Source organism: Colossoma macropomum, unplaced genomic scaffold, assembly GCF_904425465.1.
Source record: "Colossoma macropomum unplaced genomic scaffold, Colossoma_macropomum, whole genome shotgun sequence".
Taxonomy (NCBI): domain Eukaryota; kingdom Metazoa; phylum Chordata; class Actinopteri; order Characiformes; family Serrasalmidae; genus Colossoma; species Colossoma macropomum.
In genome coordinates this window covers 34,282,553-34,302,170 of record NW_023494793.1, presented here as the reverse complement: position 1 = coordinate 34,302,170, position 19,618 = coordinate 34,282,553, and the positions used below count along the sequence as shown (strand labels likewise).

Genomic DNA, 19,618 nt, shown 5'->3' with positions numbered 1-19,618 from the left:
TTCAGAGCCAATCAACACGTTCCATGGGATCCATCAAAATAACGATGAACCAATCAGAGTTAGCTACCATCGTAACATTCACTACAACTCAGTGGTGAACCCCAACAAGGCCACCATTGGAGTGGGGCTCGGCCTTCCTGCCTTCAAACCAGGGGTAGGTGCATGTTTTCTGCATGAAGCCTCTTCTGTGTTCCCTTAATACCAGAACCCAGCAGAGCGAGAGTGTCACACTGCATTGCTATAGGGCCAAAGTGTTCTATCATTCAGAGTTTTCCCTTTTTTAAAGGAGTAGTTTGGCAAGAAATCAAATTTAAACAGTCCTTCTCATACCTAAGGCTAGGCAGCATGGCTGTTTATCGACTAACTGCATGTGTCATTACAAATAGCATAATTAGATGTATTTTGCTGGATTTAGTGCCTCACGGTAAGTACAACATTGAATAAAATGACCATATTCATAATTTGTGGCATTGATTTTTGATGTGGTGACACTTTTTTTTTTCTTTTTTCTTTTTTTTTTGGTCAAAACTTATCAAACTTGTGTAAAGCCAAATATCATAATGCATATCATATATATCGTAAGAACGGCTTGAAGTAATGAGATCATATTTTTTGCCATGTCACCCGCCCTTACTCGAATATACTACATCAGCCAAGATATGTTTGTTGTCCAAAGTTTGGACACAAGACAGAATTGCATAGCTAAGAATAGGAATAGCTGCCATCTTGAGGCCTGAAATTTGCCTTTTGTCCATTTTTATGTATGCCTTTATTCCTTTTGTAGCAAGTCTAGAGACCTTGTAAGCAAGTCTATTTGTGATTTTAATTAAAGCCTCACTATGTAATTTTTGGGGATTTGGACACCTCACTGGTGTGGTCTTCATGTGCAGAAGACCATTTAATAATATCCAATCTAATCTGAATCTAATGATTACGAGCGTGTTGAAAGACTATTCAAAGAGAACTCAGTCAAATCTTGGTAAAGGATGTATCCTCTGAGGATGTGAGTGTATTGTCATCTTCATCAGTAAAATGTTGACTTTGAGATCTAAACATTGAGCCAGACCTTTGTTTTGAGCCTGTGCGTTTAAGTTATTATGTAGACATTTTAGCATGATTCCCCCGCTTGTCACTCAGTAGTGCTACTAATTTCAATATCAACATAAAATTTTCTGTTGTGCATTTTTAACAGCTCTAGCAAACAACTAGGCATATTGTTTATGCCATGCTAACCTGGTGGTTAAAATCTTCCATTACTTGTTAGCTAGATTAGCTATTGCAAAATTTGAATCTGAACATCTTGGCTGATCAACTGCATTTGCAGTAACAGGAAAATCCCTGTACAGTTGATATTTTGCTGAACTATTGTTTAACACATCTGCTTTAACATCAGATAAATCACAAATTATTAGTATTATTCAGTGGCTGAGTAAGGACCATAAGAGAACACCAAACTACAGTGCTCTGTCCTGCATGTATGTGTAGGATTACCTACTACAGTGGTCACCAGCCCTCCTGGAGATCTACTTTCCTGCAGAGTTTAGTTTCAACCTTCATCCAACATGCTCCCCTACATAATACTAATGCATCTGATCCAGCCAGTCAAGAACATCTGAAGGTGTTAATTAGCTGGAGCACTTGTGGCAGATTGTGGTTGGAAAACTCTACAGGATGGTGACCACTGACATAGTGCAAAGTCCAGTTTGTAAACCTAAAATAATATATATCTAAGGTTTCATTAGAATGTTTGGTCTTGAAATGCAAATCCAGTCAGCGATGTTATTTAGGTCAGATTGTGATGCCTGGGTGGTTGCTAGTGATGCATGGGTACACTTGCAGCCATGCTTTTACCCTTGGGCTGGATGGTTAAACATGACCAAAAGGGGGGATTTTGGGCTGAGAGTGGACCTTTTGTCGTTTAAAACCAGGCTATACAGACGATCTGTTTTTTGGAACCGCAAGTGCAAGCAGGCGAAGGAAAAGCTGACCCACACGTCACTAATGTACCCATACAAGCTTTCTTATGACTTAACTCATCTAAGCAATCAATAAAGTAATCTCCTTAGTAGGTTATACAACCTGTTTTCATTGATTTGTCTCAATGAAAAGTACAAGCAAGATTAATTAAAGCTGGTTATTAATGACTAACTGTAGTTATCTTGTTCTGGAAGTGCGACATGATTGAGAGCATCAGTCTTCTGCTTTGTCCCAGTAGCTTGATACTCATTGTGAGATATAGGCTAATCTGACCTAGCTGACCCCTGTCAGGTTGATTGATTTAGAGCACCGAGGTGTCACCATGGCTAATGTGTATTCATGCACGCTCTCCGCTAACTGCTCGGACTGAACATCTCCAAGACAGACATGCACACATCTTGCGGGTTAGTGCTATTTCAGCAGGACCTGCTCCTATGTGCTTGCTGTGTGTTACGTGATCTATATGGTACAGAACGTCTCCTAGCTAAAATGCTGCTTAAGAGAGAGCGATGCTTCACTGCATTAGTTCATGTAGTTGAAGAAAGAAAGTTTTGAGATAAATGTTTGTAATGCTTTGTTTTAGGGCTGATACGATTACTTAAACTTGATTTTAAAATATTGCTAATTAAAAATGTCCCACTCAGTGAATTGGTAGTGAGTTGTTGGCAGTTTGCTGAAGATAATGCATTTTTTAATTTATCTCTTACAGTAAGATACAGAGTCTGACAGATACACCCATTTATATGCATTCTTTACCACATAGGCCACAGCAGTTTAGCTCTGCCCAAAAAAGAGGTTGGAAAATGGTCATGTTAAAATCAATCATGTTATAAACAGACCTAAATACAAGAGTACTGTGGGATATGGGCCCTTTAATATTTACTATATTTCTAGGGTAGTTGTGGGCTCACTGGTTTACCTTTTTACAGTAAAACATTTTGGAATCTTTGAAAGGTTAAACACAGTTTCTTGTCAAGTTTTATTGTTTGGCAATTTAAAAGCAAACTGATTAGTTGATTAATAGTCAAAATAATCAGTTGTTTGTTGGTATAATGGATACTTTGATTAAATAACTGGGTTTAATTACTTAAAGTCTGAAGGATTTTGCACCTCTTTCAAAATCTAGGTGCTGTGGTTCTCAAACAGTTCTCAGAGACCCCCAGGCGGTCTGTAATGTTTATCTGTCTGGCCCACCAAAAGAGCAGAATAGAATGCGGCAACACCAGACAGACAAAAATGGGCAAATTGTGGAGATTGCAAGCTTCTTTCCATTTTTGAGAAGTGAAAATTCAGACTTTCACCACTTCACTCAGGAGCTGAAACGTAATGAGTGCTTTGACAGGTAGTTTGCAACCCAATTTGATCTTCTTTTGCTATGTCAACACCAGAGACAGCAGTGATTGGTGGAGTGAGTTAAGGCATTCAGGTCGACCAACAAATGTGAATAAATTTGGTCAGACCAAGCTTTAAGCATGTCTGTTTAAAGATTCAATGATGTGGGTTTAATATATTGAACGACATATCTCAGTATATCCCAATATACAATGAAATACTCCCGATATCCCAAACTATACAAAACTATAATAACTGTATCACAATATGTAGCATAATATATCATAATGAACAGCAATATAATAATTTCGTACAATGACATTTTATGTATATATTGTGCCGCCCAACAATTATATATTATGTGTAAATATAAAATGTATATTATTGTGCGGTACAACACTTTCTGGACATTCCCTGCTAATTTCATAAATATCTATAAAAGAAATCTAAATCTAAATAATATGAATATTATGCCCGTGTATCACGTCTGCCAGAATCATTGAAATGTCCAGCACTGTGTTGAGAAGTAGCAAGTGTTGTGTGAATCCATTTAATCGGGTCACTGGCATCCACACATAAGCAGGTCAGAGCCGGAGTGGGCCTGTTTTTGCTGAACAGAAAAGTCAGAAGTAGGTGATAGTCATGAGTTTATCAAAGCCTGCTGAGACAGACAAGTGTGTCCGGCAGCGGCCCACTTCCACAGCACACACAGTCACTTCAAAGAGCCTGTCCGAGTGGGTGGGGGAGCATTCCACACGTCCGTGGTTTTTAGAGGGAACCTTATTAGCAGAGCAGCGTTTTGTTTGTGCACCAGATGCCTAATGATAAGATGGTGGTGGTCAGTGTCTATAGCAAGCCTTACCAATAGTGACTGTACAGAAGGGCCAGGGTAGATTTACTGCCTGTTCTCAGCCATAGTGTCTGCCTCATAGATTTCAGTAAGTTAAAAGATTTTGCTGGCCACAGATTACAGCAATTTAGGTCTGGGTACTGGCACCAGTTAACCTGATATTATCAGGTAAGGTACAACTTAGGTGTTTATTTAAATGTTATGTAAGGTGTCTTTGATGGATTTTTTTTCTCTTGTTAAAGAGGATAAAAACACCATTTAATTATGTTTTTTGTGTATGCATATATAATGTACTATGTAAAAGTCAGAGACCACCTTTTTCTTTATTTAATTTTCAGTCAGAACTGCCATCAAGTTATTCAACGTAAAGAAAAGTCAGAAAACATGTTTAACAGAAAACATATTTAACAGAAAATTGGACAAAAGTCTCACAACTAAATGTAATCTGAATTTCCAGTATTCAGTGTGTTCACTCTTTATTCTTTATCTTTAAAGTCTTTAGTCTGCAAGGATATTTTTCCATACCCCAAGTTCAGTCTTAGAAGTTGGTTGCATTTTCTGCTTCTCGTGATCCACATGATCCCAAGCACATTGTGATGATGTGTTCTGGACTCTGGGGTGGTCAGTCCACTGTCCACCAGCAGCTTCTTTGTTTTTGTTTGCAATTTTTTTCAGATCTGAAGCAAGTGGAGCTTAATTTCCTCCTCTTTTTCAAAGATGTACGCTTTAAGTGCTGTTTTTCTCGTTTGTAAAGCACTTTGAATGACAGGCCTGTATGAAAGGCGCTATATAAATAAACCTGCCTTGCCTTGCATGTCTGATGGGGACCGTTTTAGTGGTTCTCTGACGATTCTCTGTATCTTTTAATCATTTTTTGAACTCCAGTTTTGGAAATGCCTGTTTTGTTTCACATATTTTCCTGTGACTTTTCGTTCCTAATGCAAGTGGATCATTATCAGAGCTGTCGCCTGAAAAATTAATAACTTTTTGACTGGAAATTAAATAAATGAAGTGTGGTCTCTTATATATACACCTGTGTGGAATCCTGGTCCTGTGCTGAGGCCTTAAAGCAACACCTTTAGCCTGTCTGTAGAGTCTCTGTGATTTCTGTGGATTGTGTCGTGTTCAGGCTTTAGTAGGAGTTGGCGTTCGACCCCAGCTGTGCGAGTGGTGCTGTCGGGGTCAGCTGGTTTCTGTGTAACAGCCGGCTTTGGCAGCGCTGAGCTGGAGGATAGCACAGTTGGCATGTGGACAGCGTACGTGGTCGCGCTGCACAGGAGCCGAACACATGCTGTCTAGCGCTTGAGACGCTCCTCCAGACAGGGTGTGGGGGGGGGAGAGAGAGAGAGAGAGAGAGAGAGAACATTCTAGTGCTGAAATCAGGGCACAGGATCAAGCATTCCTGTTTGTTTCCCCGTTGTGTTCCGGAAAGCACCAGGCCAGACGAGAAAAATGACTTCAGTTCCGCTTCTTCTGTGCCTGTGTGTTCTTGTTAGTGTTCATAGAGCCTTTCAGTTAGGATGTGGATGAAGGTGCTGTGAATGTGATCTTACAGTGGTGGAGGAAATTGAAGGGGTTATTATTCAAACTCTTCTGTTTCTGTTCTCTAATAAAAGATGTACTTCAAACATCTCTGCACTTAGTCTGAATGAGTCACAGGTGCTTTAGGCCAGTACAGGTGAAACATTCTTACCTGGTGCCTCACAGGTATCAACATTTTATTCATTCTCTCTCTCTCTCTCTCTCTCTCTCTCTCTCTCTCTCTCTCTCTCTCTCTCTCTCTCTCTTTCTTTCTTTCTTTCTTTCTTTCTTTCACTGTCTGTCTGTCTGTCTGTCTATCATCCCTCTTCAACTTTCTCTTTTTTCCTGTCCTTCTCTCCATCTCTCTCTTCTTTCGTTCTTTCTTGCATTCTTTTTCTCTCCCCATCTATCTACTCTTTCTTCATCTCTTTGCCTCTCCTTTCTCTCTTACTTCTTCTTTTTTTTTCTTTCTTTCATTCTTTCATCTCTCTGTCTTTCAATCCCTCTCCATTCCCCCCCCTCTGGCTTTCTCTCTCTTTCTTTCTTTCTTTCTTTCTTTCTTTCTTTCTCTCTTTCTCTCTTTCTTTCTCTCTTTCTCTCTGTGTGGACAGTATGCAGACCAGTCTCTGATGAAGAATGCCATTAAGACGTCGGAGGAGTCGTGGATAGAGCAGCAGATGCTGGAGGATAAGAAGAGGGCCACAGACTGGGAGGCCACTAATGAGGCCATCGAGGAGCAGGTGGCCCGCGAGTCTTACCTGCAGTGGCTTCGGGACCAGGAAAAACAGGCGCGACAGGTGACAGGGGTCGGGGTGGAGAATCTGCCTCCAGCTGCTCTGCACACCACATTCCTCACCACATTCCACATCGGCCATAATCCTCCTGAGACTGTGCAGCGATGGTCATGTCCATTTGAGCGTTTTACTTTGGTGGCTCAGCATAATGCTTAGTAATCAGATAATTCAAAGGTGAAATGCTTTGTAATGCTAATAATGCAGTGATGTGGCAATAATAGCCACAATTATGGTGCTACCAAAACATTTGCTAAAGACTGTTTCAGTATCAGGTTGTTTGTTTTTTTTACACACTTACAGTAATATATACCTATTCATATAAAGGCTCTTATTTCAGAGAAAAGCTTCCCTGGCTGAGAATCGAATGGTTTTGTCACGGTAGCAATACGTGCTGTCAGTGGTGAGCGGTTTTAACTGGCATCGTCTCACTTTGGCCACCTGTGAACTTCGCCTGATTTCAAATAAATGCTCAGCTTTCGTATAAAAGTCCTCAAAAGCGAAAGTATCAGCATTTGTTCAGTATATGACGCATGCTCTCTCATTCTTCCCCTGCAGCCCCGGAAGGCTAGCGCCACCTGTAGTTCCGCTACAGCTGCGGCCTCCAGCGGACTGGAGGAGTGGAGTGCACGATCTCCGCGGCAGCGGAGCTCTGCCCCCTCTCCCGAGAACCCTGACCCCTCCCACTCTGACCCAGCGGCCAAGCCCCCCTCCCCGGCTGGAGCGGCACTAGCACTGTCCAAACCTCCCTCGCCATGTGCACCTGGTACGCTCCAGCACAACAAACAACTAGGGCTGCAACTAATCATTCTTTCTATAATTAGTTAACCTGTTGACTGTTTATCAGTACTAGCTGCACTAACAAATGCCAGCTCTTGTACTGGATTGCAAGTTGTTGGCATGAGCTAGTTCTAGGTATGAACATTATAAATAGGATTATCAAATATTTCAAATAATTGTTTTGCGACTTATCACAATCACAATTGGTTGTCCTATTTGCTCAGATTTGGCCCTAAAAAGAGTTTTTTACATTTAATTAGCTGTGCATTTTGTTATAGCTATATGAGTGGACAAATAAGATCCATCCGAATGTATTTATTACTTTCAGTAATTGATTCATTTCATTTTCATCGTGTCAGTGCAGGTTTCACATGTACTTGAATACTAAATCATGGTTTCCATAGATTTTCCAATTCCAAAAATATAGTGCGGTGAAGAATTTATCATAACAAACTTTTACACCACCAATGATAAAGCATAACAGAGCTTCATTAAGCAAATAGTGCAGGGTTTAACAACATGGCAGTAAAAATTCCCACTGACATTTGTTCTTAATTGCTTTGGCTGTTTGTTTCACTTTTACAGACTGAAATGAACAACCCATCCTCTTCTGATACTTACAGAGATGCTTTTAAGGATTACTGTGTTCTTCACACCTGGTTCTGGGGAGCCACTTTCAGTCTAGTGTTCTCAGTGTACCAATTACAACTGATTCAGCTCATGTTGCATTAAATCAGATGTTTTTAAGCGAGGAAAACAATACATTGTGCAGTGCTTTGGATTTCCAGTACATTATGTGCAGAACACTTGGAAACTGCAGTACTTATATCACATTTCTCATCTGAACGCAGTTTTGTAAAAGAGAAATGTTTAGCAGCGCTGGTGCTGAAATTATCCTTGCACTCCATAACATATTTTCCAATGATTTAACTTGCCTGAATTATATGATCGGCTAATAATTTACCCTTTCAAGCACAAAAATGAGCTGTACAGGGATTTTGAAAACATTGATGTATAATGTATTCTGGAGATTAACATCCTACATTACCAATGCATCAGAGAAAGTCATTCAACATTAAATCTTAAAACAAACAGAAAAGTGTTTCATCAGTGATATCTGATATTCTTGTTGCGTTAACCAGGTCCCAGCAACCAGGCCTGCGTTGGACCAGACAGACCCACCTCATCCTCCCTCGTGTCTCTGTACCCAGCACTGGGTTACCGGGCCATCATGCAGGACATGTCCCCAACTGCTTTTGGTAAAACAACTCATCAAGCATAACAGAAAAACATGCCTATGATCCAATTTCTCACTTAGAACAACTCTGGTATTCAAGAACTTGATTGGTACAGAATCGGTTCAGTGATCAACTGATTTTGGCCAGCCTGTGGAATGATTATATAATAAATGTGACCCAGCCAAGTACACATACATTGTATGGACAAAAATATTGGGACACCTACGCATTACACCTACAGGAGCTTTTATGACATCCCACTCTAAATCCATAGGCATTAATATAAAGTTGGTCCCCCCCTTTGCAGCTATAACAGCTCTTCATCCAGAAGAGCATTGGTGAGGTTAGACACTGATGTTGGACGAGAGGGCCTGGCTCACCATCTCCCTTGTCGTTCATCCCAAGTTGAGGTCAGGGCTCTGAGTGGGCCAGTCAAGTTCTTTCACACCAAACTCATCCAGCCATGACTTTATGGACCTTGCTTTGTGCACTGGGGCTCAGTCATGCTGGAACAGAAAAGGTTCTTCCCCAAACTGTTCCCACAAAGTTTGAAGTGTACAATTGTCCAAAATGTTTTGCTGAATGCTGAAGCATTAAGATTTCCCTTGACTGGAACTAAAGGGTCAAGGCCAGCTCCTGAAAAACATTAGCATTATCCCTCCTCCACCAAACTTTACAGTTGGCACAATGTAGTCAGGCAGGTAAGGTTCTCCTGGTATTCGTCAAACCCAGACTCATCCATCAGACTGCCAGATAGAGAAGTGTGATTCATCACTCCACAGAATACGTTTCCACTGCTCCAGAGGCTCCAGTGGTGGCATGCTTTATACCACTCCATTTGACACTTGGCATTGCGCATTTTGATCTTAGGCTTGTGTGTAGCTGCTCGGCCATGGAAACCTTGTGAAGCTCCTAAGGCGCAGTTCTTTTGCTGATGTTACTTCCAGAGGCAGTTTGGAACTCTTTAGTGAGTGATTCATCCACTTCGTGGCTAAACTGTTGGTGCTCCTAGATGCTTCCATTTCACAATAATAGCACTTACAGTTGACAGAGGCAGATCTAGCAGGACAGAAATTTCACAAACTGACTTGTGGCAGAGGAGGCATCTTATGACAGTGTCATGTTTAAAGTCACTGAACTCATCAGTGCGACCCATTCTACTGTTAGTGTTTGTCTATCGAGATTGCAAGGCCATGTGCTTAATTTTATCCATCTGTTAGCAGTGGGTGTGGCTGGAACACCTTAACTCAATAATTAGGAGGGATGTCCCAGTGCTTTTGTCCATACAGTATATGTTGCATATGAATGCTGTGCGGATGATCCATGAATGTGCTTGACCACCAGCCTGTTTTTTATATCAGTGTGGTGTTTTAGCCCCCAAAACATGAGCTTTGGCTTAAAGAGCACATAAACACTAGCTGGGTTTCCATCCATGTATTTTTCTGCACTTTTTGGCATATTGAATAAAAAGTACTTAATGGAAATGGTAAATGTTGAATACAGTCACCAAACTTTGCATTAAAAGTTTGCTTGCTTGAGATGGATACATTTGTATGGATACACAAATGTGATAAATTGCGTTTGCAATTTAATGTAAATGCAAACAAAATAAAGGCTGATCACATATTTTGTTCTGCGTTAGCTATGAATGCACCTGAAGGCAACAGGTACCAGTTACCTCGTGAGGAAAAGGAAATATACCTGTATCTTATCAAACAAAAAAAAAGGTAATGGTGATATTGAACAGAAGGCAGACAGAACATGCCTGTGCTGTTAAATGGATTTCTCAAGCCCGTATCCTTGTGTCCTGTCTTTATGCTCTTGCAATAGAAAATACAAAAAATGCAGCCATACAGTTAAACAAAGCAGGAACGAGAAGCTGCTCAACAGACAAGATTTCTCTGTAAACTCAGTTTATATTTCTCGGACGTGTTTTCACAGATATGACCGTAGAGTGTTTGAATCTCTTGGATATAGCCTGATGAAAAGAAGCATTTTGTCTTTGCACAACTTTTCAGTTGTTCGCTCTAATTTCATTCAACAGCTGGATGGAAACCTGGCTAGTATTATTGCATTTGGTGCCTGTTTTCATATATAAATAAATAAAGAAATAAATATCTTTGGCAAATACAAATCAGCAAAAAAATGCACATAGCTGATTTGCCTGTTTAAAACAATTTAAACGTTAAAGAAATACTTTATTTGCATTAAAACAATGGGAACCAGTTACTACAATTTAATTTCTGTAATGCTTAATGCTGATAGGACCTAATAGCTCTCATTGGTTATTAGGGATATAAGCATATTGCTGTTGTTGGAATAAAATCTCATATCTCCAAAATGGTAACTTCTTCAACAGAAGAAGGAAAAAACCTACTTTACTTATAATGTAAGTAAATGGAACTAGACTTTTGGGCCATTTATTGTGGTTCATTCATCATGAAATTTACATGCAATTTAAAGCACAACAGGCATTTTCAAATTATGTCAGAAACTGAAAAACGACAAAAATGGAGATACGACAGCAGCGATATATGGGTGAAGTGTTTCATTAGGCTCATGCATTTCTCCCTCTAGTAGTTGTTCTTTTTTTTTCTCCTTCCTTTTTTTCCACTAATTCTGTGAGTTTTATTAAGGGCAGGTGGGCGTGTGGAGGGAAAAAAACTGACTGACGACGGCTGATGGTAAATGATAACACGTTTGTCTGAGATGACCTTGTTTTCTATTTCCACTCAGCATTAAATCTCACTAGGAAGCTGAGGCTAGCTGATAATTCTAATAATGTCTGAGCTGTAAGCTGGTCGTCAAAACCGCAAGACTTGTCAACTTCATGTCGACGAGAGCATGGCACAGTACTTTTGCATGTAAATCATAGGAGTCCTTTGTTTTATTCGTTCAAGGTCTGACCGATTGGGAGGACGATGAGATTTTGGCCTCGGTTTTGGCCGTATCGCAACAGGAGTACCTCGACAGCATGAAGAAAAATGCCATGCATAGGGAACCCTCTCCAGACAGCAGTTGATAAAGGCACGAAGGCACGCAATGCAGCCCTCTTCGCCAGGAGGAGGCAGAAAACTGGGGATCAATCAAATCTTGTTCTCTCCATCATCATGAAAACCACATCTACCCTTTCACTCTCTCCCAGCACCCCTTCATGTTTTCATCACTGTCCCCCGTCATCTATCAGTAATAATGACCCGTCACTGTAAGACTTCCCTCGCCACTACATCGCTTTGTATTGCCACTGATGCCAACGTTGGACTTCTTTAGGTGCATGTTTAAATCAACATAACTGATATCATAGAAAAAAAAGATGGGAAAACAAAAAAAAAAAAAGTTATAAAAATGTCATACTGTATCATCTTAATAACTGATTAATATAAGCTTGTTGTATTTTATTTTCTTGTTTGGGATGAAAAAAAATGCTCTTTTTTCTTGGAATAAAAAAGGAGAAGTTTCTGAAGAAATACGTCTTATCTAAGTGTTGTTTACTTGTTTTGTGATATTCCAGAATATCAGAAGCTCTAGTGGAGTGTGAAGTTTTGTCATGGTCCACACTCTCAGAAAAACTGTCACTAGAGTGATACCCCTCAAGGGAACATGATTGTACTATGTTCTGTTGAAATTTTTTTCAAGCTGCACTGACTTCATATAACCTGTCCTACTCCAGCCTTTCTATTGTATTTTTCTCAAAAATAGTAAGACTTAAGTTATAAAAAGGTACAAATACACCTTTTAAAGCTCATTTCCACTGTTTATTTTATATCTGTAAAAATGAATTAAGATGTAGACAAAGTCATTCAGAGAGACAGAGTTGTTCTAGAGAGGTTTATCGAATTGCTCCCCAGATGTCCGAACAGTTGAATGCCTCTAAAAGCTCCCTCACACAAAGCTATTACACGAAGTCTGATGCCTGAGACATTGTTTTGCGATTGTTTCGCCATTAGATTTTGTCCAAAAACATGCTTTTAAAAATCTGTTCATGGTGGAGATGTACATGCAGGGTGTTTTAAGGCAAAATAGGCCCCAAATAAAACTTTTTTTCAGATTGACCACTATTTTACTGTTATCAACACTGCATATCATCTCAGTCAGGACAAAGATTGTATTCTTATATAAGTTGAAAGCACCAACTGCCCTATACATTATGTGAAAAGTTCAGGATGGACCACTTGGAAATATATCTTTTCAATTATAAGACTGTTTTTTCCTTCTTCTGAAAAGTTATTGTTTTGGAAGTGTAGGTTCGCTGGTCATTTTGAATAGTAAATAAAATGGTTATATTTTAGTTATAGACATTGTGACCCCTGGTTCCCATGACCACCACTGTAAAGTCTGAACCAGTTAACAACTTCACATCAAAACATTCTGAATGACTTTGTTTACATCTCAACAGTCGAATTATGCAGAAATTTTGAAAAATCTCTGGAATTCCCCTTCAGGGTAAACAACTGGACCTTAAGACCATTGTTGTACCTTTGAGGGTACATTTATACTGTTTGCGCTTTTGACAGCGCATGAACTTTTTTCACAGCTTTAGCATTTGCAGAAGTGGTGTTTAATGCATTGGGTATAACATGGTTTTCTGACTGCTAATGTAAGCTTTTACCTCGTTCTCCACAGGTTTAATGGAATAAAAAAAAACCAAAACAAGTTAAATAAATTTGGACCAGATAAACTTCATGGTGCTACATTAAAGGGGAATTCCACCAAAATTTTTCAGAATGTCTGAATAATTAAATAACAGATATGTGACCAGTCATTCAAAGTGGTTTGATGCGAAATGCTGCACTGTAGGCAAACTTAGCAACTTTGATTTCTTTACAATGGTGGTGATAGGAACCAGGAGTCACAATGGTTACGATGTCTACCGCGCAAATATAGCCTTTTTATTCACTATGCAAAATTAATTTAGATGTCGTCTGAGTTTTGTACTGTCGTGTAGTGTCGATAATGACAAAAATAGTGGTGAATAAGGAAAAAAAACTTTTCTATTAGCACTATTTTACTGTTTGGCACCTCTGAATAGATTAGACAAAATCTTATCTGAAATATATCATAAAACTGTCTAGGTGTTAGATGCGTAACTACTTTATGTACTAACTTCCTGTGAGGAAGCTTTCAGAGACACTGAACTCTTCAGACGTCTGGTTCCTATCACCACCACTATGAACAATTCTGACTCAGTTTCTCTAGAACGGTGCATTTCACACCAAACCATTCTTAATTACTTTGTTTACATCTTAACAACTTTATAATGCTCAAATTTTGAAAAATGCATGTAATTCCCCTTTAAAGCACATCAATGCTGAGGACCATCACTAGGGTGTAGGAAACTGAGCTGGTCTAGAAACAGCAATGCAGTAAGTGTGGCTGTGGAACCTCTTCCTGTACCTGAAAGAACCACAATCCAGCAGTCTTCTTCAAATCATCTGAGGTCAAAGGGTTCAACCTAGTCAGTATTAGACAGAAATTTCCAAACTATTCTGTGTTTTTATTTAACAGACAATTTGCATAATTGCAGTTGCAGGCTTTCTGCAGAAGATCCTGAGGCAGACTTAAAAGAGTGAAGATGAGTTGCATTGCACTCTTTAAAAAGATGGTTCTTAAAAGGTTCTTTAGTAAAAGGAGTGGTTCTATTTAGCATAATGAGTTCTATATAGAACAATTTCATGCTTTAATGGTTCTTCAGATTGAGGGAAAGTGTTGTATGCTGTTCTATATAGAACCTTTTTGAAAATGGGGTTCTGCTATTATAATATCAAGTTTGTAACAGTAGAAGAACCCTTTTTGGTGCTATACAGAGTCATATACAGCACATTCTCTATCAATCTGAAGAACCATTTCACCATGCAAGGAACCATTTAAGCACGAAGTGGTTCTATATAGAATTCATGGTTCTAAACAGACTTCCCTTTACTAAAGACCCGTCTTTTTTAAGAGTCTGCCTGCATAACGCATTACAGCTAGTTTATTTCGTCCTGTAAGCTGTGCTGACTGTTGTTTTAGCTAAGTTTCCTTTTCCTAAAACCTAAGAGTGAAACCAAGAGGGAAGTCTTGATTTATGGATCATGGACCGTCCCTGTTTTTCAAGAGTCACTTTTCAGTTTCAGTTTGTTTGTTTTTTAATTTCAGTTAATATCTCAGAGTATAGGAGTTCCTCAGTAAGGCTTTAACTGCCAAAAAAAGGCTTTTTGTTCCAGGGAATCTAATAACGGCGCCTTTAGCAAACTTAGCAATTCGCGTCTGTAGTTTTTTTTCACTAACGTACGTTTTTTCGCGGGCAAAATTGCCATAGCGACAGTGCATATTTCTGCCAGAGCGCGCGACTTTTACTGGAACGTTGCTGGAGCGGTTCAATTCTAAGAATGTTTGACCGCTGACTCATTAATATTCATGCAGTTTGAAAGATTCCGGGGCGTGATTGGCTGCTCATTTCAAAACACTAGCAGCAAGCCAGACGTGGTTGGACGGAGGCGGGGTTGTGGGTGGGGTCACAAATGTAAACTTTAAAACGTCAACAAAGTTGAAGAGGGGCATAGTAGTCTGTCTGCTGCTTGCTTGTCAGAGTGGAGAGAGCGGCGACCGCGGTGTTTTGAACGGAGATCAACGTACGAATCGTCGAAACATGGATATGCTGTGCTGAGGGCATTCGTAACGGAGATACCCGTTTAACCGCCTGAGTTTATTCGACGTTTTGTGGATATTTCAGATTTTTTTCTAACTTCGTGAAAATGTTGGACAAACGTATGGTTGACTTGCGCTTGGACGAAACGGACGACGTGAGAGGGAAGACCGGTAAGAGGAGGTTTTGAGTTTAGCCAGCTAGTTTAACGCTTAAGTTACGTTGTTTTATAACGTTAGCTAGGTTACGTCTGCTGAATTACAGGACTCCTTTTCAAGCTACCAGGCTAAAGTTGGGTTCCTATTCGGCAGCTTTTTGTTCCAAGTTTCCCGTTCCACCTTAAGCCTCAGGCGCCAGAATGTAACTGCTGCACCTTTTAAGGTGGAACGGGAAAATTGGATTAGTAAGATGACTTAGCTTCGCTTTCAAGCTCAAGTTACAGTAAATGTAGCTTAATCAGTCGCCAAACCGGTGAAATACACTCAACAAAAAACGGTATACGTTTACCAGCATTAGGATCACAGTCGGGCAGCTTAGTGTGTAAATACCTGGTCTGTGTTTGTGTTTTTATATTTGCTATCGTTTGGCAGCCTTGTGTAACTTCCCCTTTCCTCCACAGTTCCAGCGAAAGAGCCCTTTGATAAGCAGTACAAATGTGGAGCGCTCCTGGGAAGCGGCGGTTTCGGCTCAGTATTCGCCGGCCAGAGGATCTCAGATGGCTTACAGGTAACTTAAATGCAGTCAATGCAGCAATGAAGATCCAAACGTTGAAGTATTCAGGTCCGTTATCTGTGTTGCAACGCCCGCTAATTTAATTCCCCCTTTAATTTGTTTCAGGTTGCCATCAAACAAGTATCCCACGACAGAGTGCAACAGTGGGCACGACTGGTGAGTGTAAACACTTTTGCACTTTTATTCTCTCTTTTTTAACCAATAGCTTTAAAGTGATTTAGCAAATTTACATTTTTAGCTAACAACATTAAAACAACTAATAATATTTAGCTAATAGCATTAAAACAACTAGTTACAAGTACGTCAGGCAGTTGATAATAATTGATGATACTGCGCCCTCTAGTGGTAGTTCGTGTATCCATCACATACAACTAGTGACGCAGTGGTAATGACGTCGATGGGTTTTTCAAAATAACCCATGAGGAAGAACCAAAAGTATTTCCCCTACTGTGGGTTTTGTGCCAAAAATGACGTGTCACAAACAATAAATGACGTACCACCGGGTATTTCTGTATTATTTTCCCTTCTGTAAGATGGTATTTAAACCTGAATTTTACCCTTGGACAAAACTGATTAGCCTCCTATTCCAGCCTCCTATTCCAGTCCACTGTGAGACTAAAATCCTGAAGAACAGCTCTTATTGCTTTTTCCATTTTTAAGAAATTAGAAGTAATTTTGCCATAATCAGTGACCAGACCTCTTCATCTCATCGTTCTCTCTCCCCATTGTCTTTCACAGCCTGATGAACCAAGCCTGGTTCCCATGGAGATCGCACTCCTGGTGCAGCTGGGAAGCGGGTCAGGAGCTGGGCCCTCTCACCGTGGCATCATCCGGATGCTGGATTGGTTTGAGGTGCCAGGTCAGGGATTCCTCATCGTGTTTGAGAGACCCCAGCCTTGCCAAGACCTCTTTGACTTCATCACAGAACGTGGTGCTGTGGAGGAGCCTATTGCACAAAGGTACAGCCAAGTAAATAAATAAATTCCAGAAAACAGGCCAAACAGTACTTTTATTGAACGACTCTACAACATTAACTCTTTTAACTGATCTAAACCTTTGTAAGTTTACTCACTGAGGCTAAAAAAATGCCTTCTTTTTCCAGGTTTTTGAAACAGGTCATTGAAGCAATTCAGTTCTGCCATTCGAGGGGAGTTGTGCATCGAGACATCAAAGATGAAAACATTCTGGTGGACACCCGTACTGGAGACATCAAAATCATAGACTTTGGATCTGGTGCTCTGATGAAGGACTCCATCTACACTGATTTTGAAGGTAAGAGCCTGAGCTTAGTTTGGCAGATGCATCTTAAGCCTCCATCAGGAATCACATTCAAATACATAAACAGTTGTGATTAGAACAGTGTTCACTATTAGACCTGTGCACTAATCTCAGTAGGTTGGGACCTGATGTGTTCCTAATGGCCTGTTTTCATTCTCTTATCTTTAGGGACCAGAGTTTACAGTCCACCAGAGTGGATTCTGCAGCAGCGCTATGAAGCTATCCCTCTCACTGTGTGGTCTTTGGGGGTCCTGCTCTTTGACATGGTCTGTGGGGACATTCCCTTTGAGCGGGACAGGGACATTGCCCAGGCTAACCCCAGTTTCACTAAGCGCATCTCTAAAGGTGAGTTCCTTTGCTCTTTTCTCTCCTGAGAGACTGTTTATCATATAGTCTTCTGTATTAAGTATCCATATTGTTTTTATTCTACGAAAACTGATAACTAATTTGAATTGTTGTTTTGCTTGCAGAGTGCCAGTCTCTGATTCGCTGGTGCCTTGCCTACCGCCCTGAGGACCGTCCCACGTTGGAGCAGATTTTACTGCATCCATGGATGACTGAGAGTGCAGAGGACATTGGAGATTTGCAAGAGGAGAGTAATATTGCACCAAGCCTTTAAACTGGACTAAAGATGGTTGCAGAAACTTCACATACCCTGTCTGATTGTACACTGGACAACTTTTACACTGGTTGCCTGCTTATCAACACATCTTTATTTATCACACTGTTTTCGTTTATTTATTTTATTTTATTTTTGGAAATGTTCTCGGGCATATTTTTTTGCTTCATGCAGACACTCCTGTGTCCTACGCCCGAAATTTGGCCCTGGTCTGCTGCAGATCCAGCCCCTCGTGTGCACTCTAAATCTACACCTACATGAGTGCATACATGACTGGAGTTGGAGCTCTTTTGTCTGTTTTATTTATTACTGGTTATTTATTGACACAGATGCATACTAGGTATTTATATTTTGGACTCTAGGGATAATGAAGTTTCTGTAGCCGTAAGCTCTGCTTTTGTATATGCTCTAACAGACTTATGGGTGTCGTGTCATTGGCGAAAAGTCACTTAATGAGACCTTGATCATGCCTGGTTTTACAGGTTCTTTGTATAATTTGTATTGTTCCCTCGTTCTAAGAGGTGGAAAAGAAAAGACTTTGGATCCAGTGTGCAGCTGCCACCTCCTTTGGAGTTTGGATATAATTCCTGGCAACACAGATCTATGTTTGTAAGACTATTGTGTCAGGACTGTTACAGCGCAAGATAACACAAAATGCATTCTTTTAAATTCTGTTTGGTTTAAATGACACTGTTCACTAGATGGCCCTCTGGGAGATACTAACAAGGTGCCTTTCGGTTTCTGTCTCTTGTTTTATTAAGTCTCAAGAATGTGAACGATCACGTTTGTTAATACAGCTGTTCACCTGCTGTCATTTTTGGTCAAAATGAATGTGAAAATGTAGTTTTTGGTTCACTATCTATGTTTACCAAGAGACCTCAAAGAACACCTGCCTCTAAATTTAGTTGTTGCTTTTTAGCTACCAGAGAAATCTCTTGAATCTGTTTGTTGTTTTTAAAATTGTATCCATGTTCAACCCACAGGACCAAATTTGTGTGGACCTGGGCTGTTTAAAAATTGGACTTTTTTATTTTAAGTTGTATGAACAACAGTCGTGTTACAGAGTTGTGAAATCTTTGCTGTTTTGCTTGGGTTTGCACAACAACTTTGCTGTAAATACTTGTGTATTGTTTCTTGTAATGTGGCAGCAGTCACATGACCGTATTTAAAAGAAAATCCAAATCTAAAACGCATCTCTGTCTTGTTTCATTTGTCAATGAAAAGAGGATGTGAAGTATTGATTCCTCAATTCAGCATGAAGTCAGATTATGTTATTGCACTCAGAATTCATGAAGTGAGATTACAAGCAGTCACATGCAAATTCTTTGTTTTATACTAGTGGAAAATATTTAAAACAAGTCAGCAGTGCAGTTTCCAGAGAATCCCAGTAGGAAAGTTGATAAAGCATGCAAAAACACACATACACTGATCAAGCATAACATGACCACCTCCTTGTTTCTATGTTCATTGTCCATTTTATCAGCTCCACTTACTATATAGGTACACTTTGTAGTTCTACAGTTACAGACTGTAGTCCATCTGTCTCTCTGCATACTTTGTTAGCCCCCTTTACCCTGTTCTTCAGTGGTCAGGACCCCCATGGACCCTCACAGAGCAGGTACTATTTGGGTGGTGGATCATTCTCAGCACTGCAGTAACACTGATGTGGTGGTGGTGTGTTAGTGTGTGTTGCGCTGGTCTGAGTGGATCAGACACAGCAGTGCTGCTGGAGTTTTTAAACACCTCAGTGTCACTGCTGGACTGAGAATAGTCCACCAACCAAAAATATCCAACAGCGTCCTGTGACCACTGATGAAGGACTAGAGGATGACCAACACAAACTGTGCAGCAGCAGATGAGCTATCGTCTCTGACT

The 19,618-nt window shown here is 40.1% G+C and overlaps 2 protein-coding genes across 2 annotated transcripts in view; both read left to right on the top strand.

Annotated features, from left to right (window-relative positions):
- otud5a (OTU deubiquitinase 5a) overlaps positions 1 to 11,956 on the top strand; it is a 42,797-nt gene extending 30,841 nt beyond the window's left edge. Inside the window, exons 5-9 of the mRNA XM_036579343.1 lie at positions 6 to 154; positions 6,292 to 6,477; positions 7,030 to 7,237; positions 8,394 to 8,510; positions 11,390 to 11,956. Coding sequence (XP_036435236.1) covers positions 6 to 154; positions 6,292 to 6,477; positions 7,030 to 7,237; positions 8,394 to 8,510; positions 11,390 to 11,511 — 782 coding nt within the window. The 3' untranslated portion in view covers positions 11,512 to 11,956. The remainder of the gene's footprint in view (positions 1 to 5; positions 155 to 6,291; positions 6,478 to 7,029; positions 7,238 to 8,393; positions 8,511 to 11,389) is intronic.
- A 3,072-nt stretch (positions 11,957 to 15,028) lies between these two features.
- On the top strand, positions 15,029 to 19,182 carry pim2 (Pim-2 proto-oncogene, serine/threonine kinase). Its single transcript, XM_036579345.1, has 7 exons — positions 15,029 to 15,287; positions 15,734 to 15,840; positions 15,952 to 16,002; positions 16,585 to 16,805; positions 16,949 to 17,118; positions 17,293 to 17,469; positions 17,595 to 19,182. Exons 1-7 carry the CDS (start codon positions 15,224 to 15,226, stop codon positions 17,741 to 17,743), a joined length of 939 nt encoding a protein of 312 aa, XP_036435238.1. The 5' UTR covers positions 15,029 to 15,223; the 3' UTR covers positions 17,744 to 19,182.
- The last annotated feature ends 436 nt before the right edge of the window (positions 19,183 to 19,618 follow it).

Excerpts from the sequence above, each read along its gene's own strand:
- pim2 (XM_036579345.1), top strand. The coding sequence starts at position 15,224 with ATGTTGGACAAACGTATGGTTGACTTGCGCTTGGACGAAACGGACGAC. Across the intron at positions 15,288-15,733 it reads CGACGTGAGAGGGAAGACCG|TTCCAGCGAAAGAGCCCTTT; the intron begins GTAAGAGGAGGT and ends TTTCCTCCACAG. Across the intron at positions 16,806-16,948 it reads GAGGAGCCTATTGCACAAAG|GTTTTTGAAACAGGTCATTG; the intron begins GTACAGCCAAGT and ends TTCTTTTTCCAG.